This window comes from Cryptomeria japonica, chromosome 6 (assembly GCF_030272615.1).
Source record: "Cryptomeria japonica chromosome 6, Sugi_1.0, whole genome shotgun sequence".
NCBI classification, from domain to species: Eukaryota; Viridiplantae; Streptophyta; class Pinopsida; order Cupressales; family Cupressaceae; genus Cryptomeria; species Cryptomeria japonica.
The window spans coordinates 545290673-545309657 of NC_081410.1; the positions used below are offsets into that span (position 1 = coordinate 545290673).

An 18985-nucleotide genomic window follows, 5' to 3' on the forward strand; every position below is an offset into this window, starting at 1 on the left:
TAATGCAATAAGATAGCTGGTATGCGTGTACAGCCAAGGGACATTAAGGCAAACACTTGGCAAGCAACTCACCCATGCAAATGAACATTTACAGCAAGAAGGCATTTTAACAAACATATCATAGGTAACCTCAATTTCCTTTCATATACAATGATGTATAAGCTGATTATAATCTGATTGCCAAAACTTTGGCTTGCAATGAGTGTTAGTTTATTGTAACTTAGTGAGGAAAATAAATAAGGATTCAAATCCTTATAGGGCTGGGCCCTTCTTCTTGATGTAACGTGGAGACTCAGCTGGGTCCTATTCTCATGTATCTGAGTGTTATAGAGCCGACCCTATCCCATGTAGCGTGTGACCCTTAAATAGGGCAGAACAATTAAGGTAACATGTGAAGGTTAAATATAAAATATGGGCACCAAAATATGGGGTCGACCCCAAAGGAAAACTTGCACGTTAGAACTCATATATAACAAAGTCATTTGCCATTCAATAAATATACAAACAGCGAAAAAGGATATCTGCTTTAAAGATGTGAAAGTTGTTACTGAACTTGGCGAATCTATTCAAGATCATAGCGAATATTGTTGCTGTTGATAGCAAGTCCTTCAAGGTGCAGATCTGATACTTTGTTGCTGTTGATAGCAAGTTCTTCAAGGTGCAGATCTGATACAGACTTGAAGCAAATATATTCACTTGAAAGGGCAGACTTACTCCCTGTGGAAGTAAGAAACTAGTGCAAACCTGTTCATGATAAAGAAGCAGATCAGATTTATGCAAGTGTGCAGAATACAAATCTCAGATCTGAGTTGCAGCTAAGTACACATTGTTACCTTTTGTAATTGAATGCATAATCAGACTGGTGGGTGTTTATTGCTGGGTTTTTCCTCTTAGGAGGTTTTCCCAGGGTATTTGCGTGTGGTGTTTCATTATTGTTCATCTTTATGTTTATGCCTAATTCTGAAAGTCACTAAACTAAACAACAAATCAATTAAGATTCAGTTTCTGAGTTTTCCATTAAATCTGAAAGTCTAATTTCAACAATGAGAATCGACTATGACTTGATTATTATGAAATGGCAAATATTAGTAGCAATTACAACTGAAATACAGATGCAGACATTAAGAACTTGGAATAATGACCAGATGGCAGCAATCAAATAGTCTCCAATGAAAGATCTTGCCATAATCTGATAATCAACTCCTTAACCCTTGTAAAATCCAGAATATAATCCATTCCACGACACGAAACTGCAGATCATTGTTCATGTGTACTGTAGCAATTACTGTAGCGCTGGTACTATTTACGTGTACTGTAGCTGCCCGTACAAATTTTAATATGCAAATGATTAATCTTTTAAATATTATGATCTGCGGATAGATATGCATGAAACCCTTGCGTTCTTTGTATTTCTTTTCTAGTTTAGCACAAATAGAACCTTTGTATGAAGCTCTCCTGAAAGCCAAATTCAATGGATATTTCACCACTTCAAATGGCTGCAACATTGAAGAGTGTAACGTTCTCCAATGGCTTGAAGAACGAAATCCTTGGCTTCCTTCTCACAAACAATTTTTCATGAAATCAAATGCTCAAAGAATGAATAGCTCGAATCCCGAGGCAAGGTATAAATAACTTCAAAGAGGAGGTCGATTTCCTCAAAAAGAACATTAATAACAATTAAATGTTATAACATTTGCATCTTTTAAAAATTCACCCTTTAAACACCTTGAAATAGACTCCCAATATTAAATATTCATTTGGCCCCCTTTTAATGATGAAGATGACCCTTTCTTTATGAAATAATAATAACTTATAATATAACATTAAATGGCCTCATAATAAAATTTATTAATAAAGTTATCACTTTATTAAAAATCAAATAAGCATAACTCCATGATTAATCAATATTTCTACATTCTGTTTGCACTGGAGAGTTGACCATTTTATCCTCTGTCCAACCCATTGACTTACTAAAAATAGAAAGGGTCCCTCTCAATCATCCTTTGACTTACTATAAATAGTAAGTGTGGCAAACGGAGCCCTGGAAACACCAAACGAAAGCTAGAATTGGAAACCACTGAACTCTGGAGACGAAACAAGCCTTAGGAGACCCTCTATCCATACTCATTAGCCTACGAGAGTCAGAATAATAGGCCAATCATCCAAAATCCATATCTGCTAAAATGGGGACATCACATTTGATTTTGTAAAAGTGATATGCTTCTTAAAGCTCAAGGTAAACCATCCAACAGTGTATGGCTGTGGGTGAGGTGTCATCAATAGGTTTAGTCTTCAAACTATTTCGAGAGAAATCAAGTTCTTTTGGATACCATTGTCAACAATGAAGTCAATAGATTGTCCATTAACTCAAATTTGGTAGTGGAAAGGACATTTTAGTTCTTCTGGATCTGAATTGGAAGATGAGGCAACATTCACAATTGCTACCATGGGACTTGCCTTATTTTTCATGATTTGTTAACATTCATCTTGTGCCACCGTGGTACAATTGGCTGCTTCTATGTGTGTAAATCATAGTTGAAAATCTCGGACTCGCCTCGGACTCGCCTCGGACTCGGCAAGCCAAAAATTTGGACTCGGACTCGGACTCGTGAAAGACTCGCGAAAGACTCGGCAAAAAAAAAAACTGTAGTTTTACAAAAAAAACATAAAGAAATCAATGCATTTAGAGAACATAAGTGCCATAATTGAAATATTACACATGTCATATGATCTACAAACACGCAATATTTGAAATTTCATCATTCATGGCAGCATATTCAAGTTTTGCAGCATATTCAAGTTTCAAGTTTCAACTCTAAAATGTATAATGGCAGCATAAGTATATAAATGTTCACAAAATTACATATAATGATATGTCCAAGTCCAACTCCAAATGTGAAAAACAACAATGTGAATGAACAAACCAAAGAGAAGACTACATCTTCCTCTTTGTATTTTTCCTAATATAGCTCAATTTTTCAGGGCTTGAGCTAGAAGTAGTAGCAGTGGGTGTTGTAGTATCTAAATGGTGAGATGATTCTTCTTCAAAGTCAAAGTCCTCATCATCGTCCTCATCTTCGTCCTTATCTTCATCCTCCATTTCATCCAATCTTGCTCCTTCTGCATCTTGTGCTGCTCCTCTCTCTATTTCTGCAATTTCTTCTTCGGTAAGGAGGACATCGTCACCGTCATTTTGTTCATTCATGGTCCAATCACCATATGGATCAATTTCATCCAAGTCAATGCCCTCATGTGAAACACCCTCCACCTGTCTAACTCGAAGGCGAAGGTTGTATCGAACAAATACTAGATCATTGAGCCGCTTTTGTGACAATCTATTTCTCTTCTTTGTGTGAATGCTCTCAAATACACTCCAATTTTGTTCACACCCAGAAGCACTGCATGGCTGAGACAAAACACAGATAGCTATCTTTTGAAGATTAGGCGTGCCGGCACCATAATTCTCCCACCATAAATCTACAAAAAACATTTAGAAATATTAGAATTGAGAAAAAAATGTAATAATCAAGTTTGTAGGTTTTTTCTTGCACTATTGAACTAAGTTACTAAATTTTTTACCTGGTTGTTGTTTTCCTCTCCTATCAATTGCTAGTTGTGATGAGAAGAGTCTCCCCTCTGCACTTCTGTAGATGTTGAACTAAGTTGCAGGGTTCGCCCCTGGGAAGCCTTGGTACGGGTCCGGGTTCGACCGGGTCCGTGGTACGGGTCCGGTTCGACCCGGGTTCGACCAGGGTTCGTAAAACCCAGGGTGGGTTCGACCCGGGTCGAACCCAGTCGAACCCGGGGTCGAACCCAGTCGAACCCGGGCGGACCCAGTCGAACCCGCGTGGCTGGGCGGCCCAATAAGTTAAAAAACAAACCAAATTTTTTTTTTTTTTCAATTCCGCCTTTAAAAAAGCGAAAATTATAACCTAAAAAACACTTCTAAAACATCTTATTGACACATTTCACCTCATTTGTGTTGCAAACAAATTTTTTATGAGAGCAGGTTGAAGAGAGGTTGAACAAAATTTGGCTTCCAAGATCAAAGAGGAGGAGTTGAAGACTGATTTTAGAAGCTTCAACAAGTGTTGCAGCATCATTTCCATACATTTTCAAGCTTCCATTGGCAGCAAGAGGTAGGTTTTTAAACATTTTTTTCCAACTATTTTTGTTTCACAAATTGTCAAACATGAAACTTGAATTTTTTTTCATTATTTAGTTTTTGTTTTTGAATATGTTTATTTTATTTCTTGCCATAGGAACTAGAATGGCATCTACATCTTCCTCCATTGGCAATGAACAAGTAATTGCAAAACAAAGAAATGATCCAAATTCTCCCTTATGGAAATATGTGGACATTATAAAACAACTTCCGGGAGGTGGGGGATTCCGTTGGAAATGCCATGGATGTGATATTGAACGTAATAGTTCATATTATCGAGTGGTAGGCCATTTGTGTGGAATAAAAGGAAGAGGCATCAAAAAATGCCCTGGCAAAAATGGTAAACCTATACCAGATGAGATAGTGATGAAATATATTAGGGAGCATGAGGCAGCAGAAGAGAGGGAAGCCCGTAGATTGAACCAAACCGCATCAAAGAAAACAAGGGGAATGCAAGGCCCTTCTAATCCCAGTATTGTAGTAGAAGACCACCCCTTCTTTGCCACAAATGAACCTCAAAGTGAACCACCCTTGACACGTAAAAGAACAAAAGGGCCTTTAGAAACCGCATTCCAAAATGAGAGTAGAGACAATGCTGATCAAGATATAGTAAGGTGCATTTATGCAAATGGTTTGTCATTCAATGTTGTTCGCTCCCCATATTGGAAGCAAATGATAAAAAGTGTTAATGAGGCACCAAGAGGGTATAAGGGCCCCGGTTATGAGAAGGTACGTGGAACATTATTGGAGAAAGAGGTGAAGAGGGTTGAAGATGCATTGAAACCCATAAGGGATTCGTGGGTTGAGACAGGTGTAACAATTGTTTCAGATGGGTGGAAAGATGCTAAAAACCGTCCCTTGATCAATGTCATAGCGGTGTCCCCTAAAGGGGCAATGTTTTTGAGAGCTGTGGATTGTGAGGGCCAAATAAAAGATGGCGAATTTATTGCAGAAATTCTCATCTCTGCCATTGAGTCTGTGGGACCCCGCAATGTTGTCCAAGTCATAACGGACAATGCAAAAAATTGTAGAGCTGCTGGTTTGTTGGTTGAGCAACGCTATGATCACATCTTTTGGACACCTTGTGCGGTACATTCGCTCAATCTTATGCTACAAAGGATTGGGCAAAAAATAAAATGGATCAGAGATGTGTATGCAGAGGCTGAGGACATCCAGATGTTCATCACAAACCACCACATGTCTCAAGGGATTTTTAGAACCTATTCGAATTTGGAGCTATTGAAGGTAAGTGAAATAGTAATTTAATTTTACATTTTCTGATTTTTTTGAATTTTCAATGTTAATAATATCATTGTGTAAGCTATATTGTGTATTCTTCTTTAAAGTTTGGCTTTATTTTTTAATAATTTGGCATTAATTTGTGTTATAGGTTGCTGAGACCCGTTTTGCATCAAACACAATCGTCTTAAGACGACTTGTGAAAGTTAGAGTGGCACTATGCAATATGGTGATCAGCACCAATTGGACTGTATGGAAGCAAAGTAGCACTGAGAGGGCAGGAAAAATTAGGGATAGAATATTGGATGAGAAATGGTGGGATCTTGTTACATATCTCCTAAGTATCACTGAGCCCATCATGAGCATGATTCGCTATACAGACATGGATAGGCCTTGCATAGGTGAGATTTATGATGGCATTGATTCAATGCTTGAAAAAATAAAGTTCACTATAAATGAAAAAGAGAATGATCCTCAGGAGAAATTCTTCAAAGAACTGGAATTAATTATTGTAGAGAGGTGGAATAAGATGACCACTCCTTTGCACCTTCTTGCCTATGCCTTGACACCTAAGTACTATAGCAATCAGTTTCTTGATAAACCAGGAAGGATTCCACCATGGAGAGATCTAGAAGTATCTGATGGGTATAAGGCAGCATTTCTTAGACTATATCCCGATGATGATTTGCGAGATGTTGTTACAAATGAGTTCATAGAATTCGCAAATGGGAATGGTCTAAGTGTTGATGCACTTCGTCATAGATCCAAGAAAGATGCTCATAGCTGGTGGTACTTCCATGGCACATGCTTCCAACACCTACAACCCCTCGCTATAAAAGTTTTATCACAAGTAAGTTTAATTAATTAAAATTTTTAATTTACAAGTTTTAGTTTATTTATAGTTTACTTTGTCTTCATAGGTTGCTAGTAATTTTATTTTTATTAATGTATAACTCTAATTGTTTACTTTGTCTTCATAGGTTGCTAGTTCATCTGCTTCAGAAAGAAATTGGAGCACATACTCTTTCATCCACTCAGTAAAGCGCAATAGGCTGCTATCAAAAAGAGCGGAGAATTTAGTATATGTGCATTCCAACCTACGTCTTCTTTCACACAAACAACATGACTACACACAAGGGGAAACAAAGATGTGGGTTATAGAGCCAGAGCATACTGATTTGGATGCTCCTGGTTCTCAGCTTCTTGCATTGACACTTGATGACTCGGAAATTGAGCCAACTTATAGTGCAAGTGCAAGTGGCATTGGCTCATGTAATGTCAATGTCAATGAGGATGAGGAGGAGGAGGAGGAGGAGGATGAAGAATTAGATGATCCATTTGATGATTAAACTTTTAAGTTTATATTTTTGAAAGTTGAAACAATGATACTTGAATATTTTGTCATTTTGATATTAAACTTGATGTATATGATGCTATTATCAATTATGGTATGATCATGATGCTATGATTACAAGTTTATGTTTGTTTTGTTGTTCATATGATGCTATGTGACATGCATATTTTAATTCATGCTTATAGGCTTTGATATATATATATATAATATATATATATATATATATAAATTTACATGTTTTTGTACTAACGAACCCAAACGAACCCAAACCCCTTTTCAAAATTTTGCCGTACCGGCGTACCGGGTTCTTCGAACCCGAACCGGAACCCGAACCCGAACCGGCAACTTAGATGTTGAACAATGAACATTTCCAAATTCAGAAATAGATAGTCAAAGTGTCAAACTCAAATTCAATAATGAACATTTCCGAATTCATAAATAAAGATAGAGCAATTGCAAATGTCAAATTTCACCTCCAACTCATCAAGAACCTTGTCTCTCAACTCAGGATCAGGTGTCATCTTATCAATGCATGTAATAACACCTGCCATGACCTCCTCATCAGCCCTAAATGAACCAGAGAAGTAGAATTTCGGGTTCAAAAAGTAGGCAAAGGCATGTATTGGTTGGTGGAGTTGGTTTGTCCACCTATGATCAATGATGTGCCAAAGGATTTCACATTTTCTTGTATTTCCACGATAGTAATGTGAAATGGCCTCTTTGGCCCTATCCATGGCCTCATAAATGAAACCCATTGGCATGCCCTCTCCATCCACCATACGAAGAACCCTTACCAAAGGTTCTGTCACCTAAAAAAATGAAAACAAATTTTAAATTAGTACAAAATCAACCCCTAAAAAATAAAATCAGCAAATAGACAAGATTGTATAAACTTTACTTTTGTGTTTGTTACTTACCGCAGCCAACTCCTCTCCACTTTTATTAAACCCTTCATCAAAAACAATACTTACAATCTTCTCTGCTTCAGGTCTTTTGGAGTATGCAGACCCCAACCAAGCATCTGACACAAACATCTGCTTAAGATGAGGAATGGCACTAAGAATGTTTTGCAAAGTGATGAAGTGGCTAGCAAATCGTGTCACTCCAGGTCGCACAAGGTCCTTGCCATTTGTGTGTTTTCTCATCAAAGCAAGCACCAAGTATGGTTGTAGATGAATTTGGTGACACTTCTTGCATCTTCAACCACCTTCTTCACCCATCCAATCTTCCCAATGTCCTCTAGCACCAAGTCCAAGCAATGTGCAACACAAGGACTCTATGTAATCGAAGGATGCCTCTCCATAAGCATTCTACCTGTAGATACATATGCAGTTTCGTTGTCCGTGATAATTTGGACAACATTCTCAACTCCAACTTCCTCAACCACACCATCCAACAGATTACACAAAGTCTCTGCATTTTTTATTTCATTTGAGGCATCAACAAACTTTATGAATACCATTGCACCATTTGAAGCCACCAAGAAGTTGAGAAGAGTCCTATTCCATCCATTTGTCCATCCATCAGATAAAATGCTGCATCCTTTTCTCTTCCAATACCTTTTCTGATCATCAACCACACCTTGTGTATTTTGCACAACTTTCTCTAGCAATGGCCCATTGAAGTCATGACCTGTTGGGGCCTTAAACCCCTTACTCGCAACTGTTACTGCATTAACAAAACTTTCCCAATACACATTGTTTGCTGCATTGAAAGATAGATTATTGTAAAACCAAAAGTTTGAAGCTGCTATCCGTGCGTGTTTATGCTTCTCTCTATTCCATCCTGTATCTTCAAGTGAAGGTTGTGCACCTGGAACATTGCGTGGCACAAAAAAATTAGGGTCTGATCTAACGGGAGTGCCACTAGCCTCACCCTCATTGTCACTAAAAGATGAAAATGACTGACGACCCCGAGTGTGACCAATGGGACCCGAAGTGGACAATGTGGGATTCATTGCAGCTGCCATGGCTTCTCTTGTTTTTTGCCTTTCTTCCTTATGCATATCATTCTCAACAAGAATGGTCTTCATCTCTCTAATAATTTCAGGAGTTGATTTGGGACATGCCTCCACACCATATCCAGGTATTTGTGCAAGGTGGTATTTTAATCTATTGATTCCACCAGTCATCCATTTTGTACATTCGCTGCAAGTGACCTCCCCCTTTTTGCTTCCTGCAATCCCATATTTCCATGCTTTATCTCTTTGTCTCCCTGACCTTGGGGTTGCCCTTGGAGTTGAACTTGCCATTGCTGATTTAACATGAAAAAAAAAAAATCAACAGGGTTTTATGGAAAATCAACAAAAAAAATGACAATGAATCATTTGGGAAAAATAGCATTCAAAAACAAGAAAAAAAAATGAGGAAATAACTTAGGAAAGAAAATAGAAAAAAATTTGGCAGCATATCCCCTTGTTTTTCAAGATTTTTGTCAGTTTCAAAACAATGAAATGATTCAAATGAAAAAAAAAGAAAGAGAAAAAATCCTTACCTAGATCTCTCTTGCTGTTTTTTTCTTCTTCCCTCTACTCCTTCAAACCCTACAAACCTGCTAAAACCAAACAAAACTGAAAATGAAGTGAAAAATAAAAAAAAAACTCATTTTTAACCCTTTACGAGCGTCTTTTCTAGGCCCGCGAGTCCCTGCGAAAGAGTCCAGGCGAGTCCGCGCAAAAGACTCGCGCGAGTCTTTGCGAAAGACTCACGAGTCTTTCGCAGGGACTCGCCTGGACTCGCCTCGCAAGTCCTAGGCGAGTCGACTCGCGGCGCCAAATGACTCGTGAGTCCGTGGCGAGTTGCCGAGTTTTAAAACTAATGATATCTGAATATGACATCCCCCATTGGAATGTTTGCTAGAATTGTGTACCTTGCATCACTTTCAAGTGTTTGATTGCTGCTTCTAGTTCGTTTGGGATAAAGATGGAGATTCTTTTCTATTTTTGAACTCTTTTTGGTTTTGAATTTTTGTAAAATTTTATTCTTTCTTTATTGTGGACTTGGTATACTCATTCCTAGGCTTATGCTTAGCTTTTGATTTGATTTTGCAAAAATACTTGTAGGCTTTTCCTAAAGAGGAAGTATGGAGGATGTATATGTTTGTTCGCGTAAAGACGTAATTCATTCTAAATTCAATAATAAAATGAAATGCTCTTTATTCTTAAATAAACTCATAATTCTTCTAATAAGTCTATTTCTTACACTTTTCCATCCTAAGCTCTAGTTGATGATTCCAATGATATCACAATAAACACGAGATTTCTATAAATAGATAAAGAATTTTCGTAAAATAGGAAAATTGTAGAAGTACCTTAATCTTATCTTCATACAATACTTAGGCTTTTCTAATGCCTTAAGTTTAAATAACAAAACATAAAGAAAAGGAAGAGATGCGTCCTTTGATCTACAATCCAAGCTATCTTCAATATAATCTTTATAATGAAGACGAGAACAAGATTCAGGTGCTTTTTCCACCCAACTTTGAAGTTTACACTTCTCCGAAATTCTTGGTCAATCAAGAATACCCGACCCTGCACGAATTGCTTAGCAAAAAGAATTCGATAGACAAGATGGAATCTGGTGCGTGCCTAGAATGATACAAGCATTTTCAATTTTCTAATTCAATAAAGAAACAAGCAAGTTCAATCAAGGATATGGTAGAGTGGATAAATATATAAATCCATCTATTTCAATGGTCAATCGGTTACTCGGTCGAGTATAATGCCATGCATAGCAATAAAATATAGTTTGAAAAAAAAAGCAAACTCTCTCTCTATAATCCACATTCCGCACCCGTCCTAGAAGGTAACTTTCCACAAACACAAGCCTATCTAGTTTTGTTCATATGAATGTAGAATAAATATATATATAGAAGACAATCTTTCATTTTTTTTAAATTCTAGCTTCCTATTTCTTGCATGATAAAAATACAATGTTAAAGAAGACAATCTTTCGTTGAATAGAAATAGAAAGAATCAATCTTTCATTACAACCAATTATATCTGACAGGAAAGCAATCTTTCATGGATAAACAAATATATATCTGAAAAGAGACAATCTTTCACTTCTATTTTGAAAAGTAAATCAAAGACAAGTATTAAAATAAGGTGGTGTATCGCATGTATGTATTTTTACATATAAACAAATAGAATACGAGTACACATTCTAAAATTCAAATCGTATAATTCTTCATTAACTAACTCTTTGTTTTCTAAGGTTCACGTGTTTTGATTATCTAGTTTCTATGTTTTCCACATAAATTGCACAATAAAACCATCTTCGTAATGCATCTACGTCTATATGACTTTCCAAGATTGCATTTTGATTCAAACCGTCATGATTTTTACATGCAGAAATTTAATCTATAACTTTAATTCTTTTCTACATTATCATTCTAAATCAAACTATTCTCAAAACAAATCTGCCTCTATTCTTTCAGATTGATACTATAAAAGATTACTTAAATAAGTGCCTACCTATGAATTTCGAAGCCAAATCTGAGATGAGCGATGCTAATTCTCCTTTCCAATTCTTCTGACTGTGTAATTTTCCACAAACACAAGCCTATCTAGCTTTGTTCATATGAATCTAGAATAAATATATATATAGAAGACAATCTTTCATTTTTTTTAATTCTAGCTGTAATTTTGTGCCCTAGATTAGTAATCAGATTTATGTCCTTTAATTATGCCCTAGTTTGTTAATCAGATTTGTAACATTTTAGTAAATCATAATTCAGTAAACTCAGAATTGAAGGAAGTAAACAAGAGACAAACACAAATACCCTAGGAAAACCTCCAAGGAGGAAAAACCCAGCATTAAAGACCCACAGGTCAGATTATATATTCTCCCTTAATATCACAAGTACAATACTTATCTTCCTTGTCAGATTTGATCCCTTCTTGTATGACAGATCTGCACTTCTAAGCTCTTCAAGTCTGCACCAAAGATTGCCTTTGTCCTCTTGGACAAGTTTGCATAAGTCTAGACAAGTTCACACAAGTTCGCACCCTCCTAGTGTAAATTCGCACTTTTCATGTAGAGCTGATTCACTGAATGCTTGAGATTGAATGATTGTGTATGACTTGTGAAATGTCTTTTATTTATATGCACCTTTGACCCTTATTTGCAAGTCGGCCTCCTTTAAGTTTTGGCGCCAATATTATTATGGCGTGTGTATATAGGATAGCGTGAGGAATAGGGCAGGGCCTAGACTTGGGGCACATTACCCTTTAGGGCCCAAACCTAAAAGGGTTCGGATGTTGCCTTAAGGCAATCCGAACCCTATATAGCCCTAGTTACAAACAACACTCCCTCTTAACTAGGGAAGAGGAGAATACATAATCTGAACCTTTAAAGTTCCATCTAGCACACAAGCATAGAATTACATCTTCCACCTAGCACACAAGCATAGGATGGTTCTAGCACACAAGCATAGAAAGTGTAATACACAAGTGGGTCTTTACATAATTACAATTATCCATCTAGCACACAAGCATATATTGGACATAAATCATTCTTGCACACAAGCAAAGGATGATTCAAAGTGTTGCAGATAGAGTCACTGAGATTGAAGCTCCCTCTCAATCAGGGTTCCGTTTTCCACAACACCAAGTTTGTCTCTGGAGTATTCGAACTTCACTCTGGATAAATGTTTGGTAAGGATGTTCGCAATCTGTTCATCCGTGCTAATGTACTTTAGATGAATGGCACCTCTTTGCATCATGTCCCGAATCAACACTCCCTCTTAACTAGGGAGAAAAATAATCTTACAACCAAGTTACGTGATTAGTGCCCAAACCTAAGTAATACATTCAATGTTCAATTTGTAATCCGAACTTAGCTATCAACTTCAATACTCCTTAGAGAGGATCACAATAAGTAGCTTGTAATAACATCACATAATAATAGCCCATAGTATCCATCTTGCATTCCCTGTAGAGGATGAATCCAAACTTTAACATGCACGCTTGCAAGTCATGAATTCATACATAAGTATATTCATGCACATCGTGGACTCTTTCCATGATATCCATCATTCATTGCCTGCTAAGGATGAAGGAGAACTTTCAATTTTAATCTTCTCTCAGAGAAGATTGCAACACCATCTTTATTTCCATTTTGCACATAAGTATCCTCCTTAATCTTCTCCCAGAGAGGAATGTAATACCTTTACCTCAATCTTCTCCCAGAGAAGAATGTAACATCATAATCTTTCATCTTGCACACAAGCAAAGAGTGGAATAAACATAATCAGAATATTGTAGTCTTCCATCTTGCATACATGCATACAATGGAACTACATAATATAATCTTCCAGCTCGCACACAAGCATAGACTAGATCCACCTTATATTGCCAGCAGAGGGTGGAGAGGATCTTTTCTACCATCTTACATTGCCCGCAGAGGATGGTTAACAATTAATCTTCTCCCTGAGAAGATTACAATACCATCTTACATTGCCCGCAGAGGATGGTTAACAATTACTCTTCTCCCTGAGAAGATTACAATAACACCTTACATTGCCCGCAGAGGGTGGTTTGATACAACACAATGTATCACTGAGGTTGAGACTCCCTCTCAACTAAGGCGGTGTTCTTCACAGCTCCAAGTCTATCTCAAGCTTCAAGAGACTTGGTGAGAACATTTGCAACACAAGATTGTCTTGCCATAAAACATTGAATTGTCAAATATTTATATACAATTTTGATAATAAATCAAATAACTTTAACAAGAATTTTGAGAAGCCACATTGCTTCTCTTGAGGCAACACTTGCAACAGTGAATTAGCTTCACCAGTACTCAATGCAACTGAGGACTGTTCACTGTAGGCCCAATGGATCATAGAGTATCCAAGTTGAAGGAAATGCTTGAACTGTCTTCCTTATCTGTAGCATTTCTTGTTCAATCAGAACCCGAGATAATCTTCTAAGGTGATTACAGCTTCAACTCATGATAATCTGTGCTTTGAAAAGTATTTCGGGGCATGCTTAGCAACATTCATGCTTAGCCTTGTTCATGAAGCACTCGCCAATCAACAGCCTGTCTTCAGATGAATCTGCAAAATCAGATTTAGCTACAGACATCCTCAACTTCTTCAAGTTAGTTTCCATATAAGTTTGCAATCTATCATTCTAAGTCTCAAGATATAATTGACTTAGAATAATTTTGTTGGATCCTTGACATAATTCTAACTTATATCCAATGTTTACACTGTTGACATCAGTTAGAGTACACTCATCCATATATGAAATCAGAATTATCATTTCAAATACTTTAGACCTTTACAAAACCCTAGGCTTGTCAAATGATTGTCAATTCTTTCATACCAAGTAATCATTATAGGACTCCCTCTTAATCCTTAACATTTGACAATCAAATATAAGAATCAATAAAGAAAGCACTCATTATATAAATCTGAAGATACTAAATTTTCATTTCCCTTATTTTCACTTTCCGTGAAAGGTCCCTATGACGTACCTTTAGTCATCTTTTCAGTAAGGAGATGAGCTGAAGGTTTGTATAGGATTTCATAGCTATTTCAAGCTCCCTCTAAAACTTGAATTAAATATTAACTTGAAGAGAACAATCAAATTAAAATCAAATATAATTAATCATAAAAGAAGGCTTATCTCTTTCATTGGCTGTTAATCCTCCAGCATCCTTAAGCTATTCAAGCCCAAGAATCTCTGAAAGCTGAGAGGCCAACCTTACCCTTCACTTTTGACCCTAAGAGTTAAATTAGAGGCTGATGTACAAACTAGTCAACATCTGAATAGCCATGCCTGAAAGGAACCTTATATACTGATCAGAAGAACAAATGTCAGTTTCAGGCAAGCGATGTACATAACCAAGTTATCTGAACAAATGAAATTGATAAACCTTAGTGACTCAATCACAATATATAGTTGGCCACATACATATGATTGATAAATATCAAATGGAACAAAATCTTCATACTTAGTTGAACAAGATCCTAATTATATTCAGCTTTGATGGAAGTAGAATAAACTAACAAGTGAAATGCTTACCTCAACCTGTAGCAACCTCAATGCTAATCATAGGAGGAAGCCACTGTCTTATTGAATCATTCATCTTTCACTCTTCCTACATATGCTATTTACTGCAGCACATACTAACCTCTACTATGTAGGACAGAGCATCAAAGCATCATCATAACCAATTAACAATGATGTATCATTGTCTAGAGAAGCCCTATGAAGACATAGATCCAATCATCCAGCAATAAGAGACATACCTTGCCAGGGTGATGGAATGATCACAGCCAATCAGAAGAGGTACTTTTTGTGCCATCAAGTAACACAAAACAACAACAATGGGACAAGGGAAGATTGGCATTTCATGCCTAGCAACAACACCTAGGTCCAATAATAGAGTGTTGCATGTCTAGTAGCAAAATAAATCTACCATTCAATAAAAAAACTTCAATCATCATTAATCTTGGATCAGATCACATCAAGGGTTAAGAATCATGAAATATATATCAATGTAGGGTTTAGACCAAAATACTTGACACAAAGAAATTTAAGTAATTGCAAAACCTAGAAAATATGCAAACCCTCGATAATACTCTTGATGTGATAGAAAATAAGTTAGAACATCCTTAGCTTTTAGATAAGACCCCAACTAGGGTTATAACAGCAAGGCACACCGATGCAAATGCTCAAGAGAAGTGAACCCTTCTTGAGAGCAGGGGAATGAAGACACTTATTTGATTGAATCCTTCATACCTTTGATGTGGACCCGTCAATGTCCTTATTCTTCAATCTGATTCCCAAACATTTAGTAAGTCATTCCCCTCAAAGGGTACAAACTTTCCAGGAGGCAAAGTTGAGTGCCCCATGAACTCTATCCTCTATCTTCAACCCTGCCATTATCTTAATCTGAAAAATGAACAGCAACCAAAAGTAAAAGCTTACTGAAATCTGAATGTTAGTATAACCTTAGCTCTGATACCATGTAATTTTGTGCCCTAGATTAGTAATCAGATTTATGTCCTTTAATTATGCCCTAGTTTGTTAATCAGATTTGTAACATTTTAGTAAATCATAATTCAGTAAACTCAGAAATGAAGGAAGTAAACAAGAGACAAACACAAATACCCTGGGAAAACCTCAAAGGAGGAAAAACCCAGCATTAAAGACCCACAGGTCAGATTATATATTCTCCCTTAATATCACAAGTACAATACTTATCTTCCTTGTCAGATCTGATCCCTTCTTGTATGACAGATTTGCACTTCTAAGCTCTTCAAGTCTGCACCAAAGATTGCCTTTGTCCTCTTGGACAAGTTTGCATAAGTTTAGACAAGTTCACACAAGTTCGCACCCTCCTAGTGTAAATTCACACTTTTCATGCAGAGCTGATTCGCTAAATGCTTGAGATTGAATGATTGTGTATGACTTGTGAAATGTCTTTTATTTATATGCACCTTTAACCCTTATTTGCAAGTTGGCTTCCTTTAAGTTTTGGCGCCAATATTATTATGGCGTGTGTATTTAGGATAGCGTGAGGAATAGGGCAGGGCCTAGACTTGGGGCATGTTACCCTTTAGGGCCCAGACCTAAAAGGGTTCGGATGTTGCCTTAAGGCAATCCGAACCCTATATAGCCCTAGTTACAAACAACACTAGCTTCCTATTTCTCGCATGATAAAAATACAATGTTAAAGAAGACAGTCTTTCGTTGTATAGAAATAGAAAGAATCAATCTTTCGTTACAACCAATTATATCTGACAAGAAAGCAATCTTTCATGGATAAACAAATATATATCTGAAAAGAGACAATCTTTAACTTCTATTTTGAAAAGTAAATCAAAGACGAGTATTAAAATAAGAAGGTGTATCGCATGTATGTATTTTTACATATAAATGAATAGAATATGAGTACACATTCTAAAATTCAAATAGTATAATTCTTCATTAACTAACTCTTCGTTTTCTAAGGTTCACGTGTTTTGATTATCTAGTTTCTATGTTTTCCACATAAATTATTCGTAATGCATCTATGTCTATATGACTTTCCAAGATTGCATTTTGATTCAAACCGTCATGATTTTTACATGCAGAAATTTAATCTATAACTTTAATTCTTTTCTACATTATCATTCTAAATCAAACTATTCTCAAAACAAATCTGACTCTATTCTTTCAGATTGATACCATAAAAGATTACTCGAATAAGTGCCTACCTGTGAATTTTGAAGCCAAATCTGAGATGACCGATGCTAATTCTCCTTTCCAATTCTTTTGATTGTGTTACTTTCCTTTACTTTCTTCCTAACTTTTCCAATATTCTTCTTTCTCTACGTTTCCAAGTCTGTCGCTTTGTGTGTTTTACAAAATTCAGTCTCTTATTTATGCTAAACTTGAGCTATTTTGTCTCCTATCTTTTTCGCTGACAAACTATATTGTTAAGGTTTCTTACACCACCTCGCAACATCTCTAACAGTCAACTTAGCCACAAGGGGCTTATTTCAACCCAAATTTCCACGTACCTCCTCACACACAACGGTGTATTGCATGCAGAGTGTTTAAGTTAAACTAAACTCCACGTTGTGCTTTATTCCTTGGAGAGTCCATGATTATTTCAAACACTTCAAGTCTGTTTGCTGCATGGTACATATTATTATCGATTCCTTGTTAACAATTAGCTTTCTATGAGTCACAATACCGTTTCCTTAGCAAGTAGTTTCCAATTCATAGTGGCATTAACTTCATGCCAAATCGACATCTCTTGTCGACTCCATTTAACATGCAATAAGCTTGTCACATAATACTCGACTGCAGTTCGGTTCTAACAACTGCGCATTGCATTCATCACTTGATGACAACGATGCATTGCATTTAACATGCATTCACTGTTTGCAATTAAAGCATGATCCGCCACTATGTTTGGCATTTAATTTGCTTGCCATTCATATATAAATATATTCATACATATATATCAAAAGATTAAATATATGAAAATATGAACATGAAGATTATGTATATGTATATTTATACAGAATATTTAATGATTATGTATATGTATACATATACATAATTTTCAAAAAGTAAGGTAATAAAATTTCATGATAATATGATATATATATATACGTTATAATTATATACATATATATGATCGAATTGATATTCAAACTCATACACACACACACACACTCACATATATATATATATATACTATTATCGTAACACAAGAGTGAACACATAAGTAGGATAGATCATCAATTACATGTATCTACATACAAAGAACATATAAATCTACGATCAATATCCATAGTTAATCTTCTTATAACGACAAATCTTTCTTTAAATAAAGTATCTCATTTGCAAGCACTCATGCAATTCGAATTTTAAATCAATCACAAGATCAAATCATACAACCATCATATATAAATTATAAGTTCTAATAGTGGTGTGTGAGATTCCATCTATTCTAGCGAAGTCCATGAGCTAAGACAACTCTACCTGAACCATGTTCTCGCCTTCATTCGCGTTCACTTGTTCCTGTACTCATTTGCACCCAATAGCTCATTAGCAATGATGATCCCAATTTATAGTAAAAATAACATTGATCATTCAATTGCATTTACATAAGTAAAGTAATGCAAATCATTTCATTGCATTTGAATTCCTATTTCATTATCATCTTATTTTACTAAAAATTTCATTTCTATTTCAATTTCATTGCATAAACGAAAAGTGAATATTATTTTCCCAATAAAATAATTATTGATAAATATGATTCGTGACATCCTTCCCCACTTGGAAGAGACATCAACCCGATGTCTTATTATCTATCAATAAGCACATAGTATCTCAACATCATAAAATATTAACCATAAATCATAGTCTCAAATCAAAACATAAACAATAACAATAGCATCCATGCTATCCAAGTTCACAACATGTAAATCAAAATCAGAGTATCAAGGTATCTCATGTAATAAGCAAATACTTTTCTAAGAAAGCAAATGAGGAAAATGATGGTCAATCGTCTTAGCATCCTCCCATGTAGCACTATCCTCAGAATATTGGTCCCACTGGACCTTATACTGAGTGAAATCTCTGCTACGTAGCTTCACGATACGTTGATCGGATTCAGATGGGCTCCACTAGCACCACCCTTGGATCCTGTACATGTAAAGATCGCCAATCAAGAATATGAGATGCATCAAAATGATAAGGTTTCAACAAAGAAACATGG

General features: G+C 36.2%; 2 protein-coding genes across 3 annotated transcripts in view; both read left to right on the forward strand.

The window, feature by feature from the left end:
- Positions 1-18985, forward strand: part of LOC131073022 (vacuolar protein sorting-associated protein 51 homolog) — a 184207-nt gene that overhangs the window by 16041 nt on the left and 149181 nt on the right. The gene's annotated exons all lie outside the window — the stretch shown is intronic.
- LOC131856122 (uncharacterized) lies at positions 3699-5932 on the forward strand. The gene is made up of 2 exons (XM_059207478.1): positions 3699-4139; positions 4263-5932. Exon 2 carries the CDS (start codon positions 4271-4273, stop codon positions 5429-5431), a length of 1161 nt encoding a protein of 386 aa, XP_059063461.1. The 5' UTR covers positions 3699-4139; positions 4263-4270; the 3' UTR covers positions 5432-5932.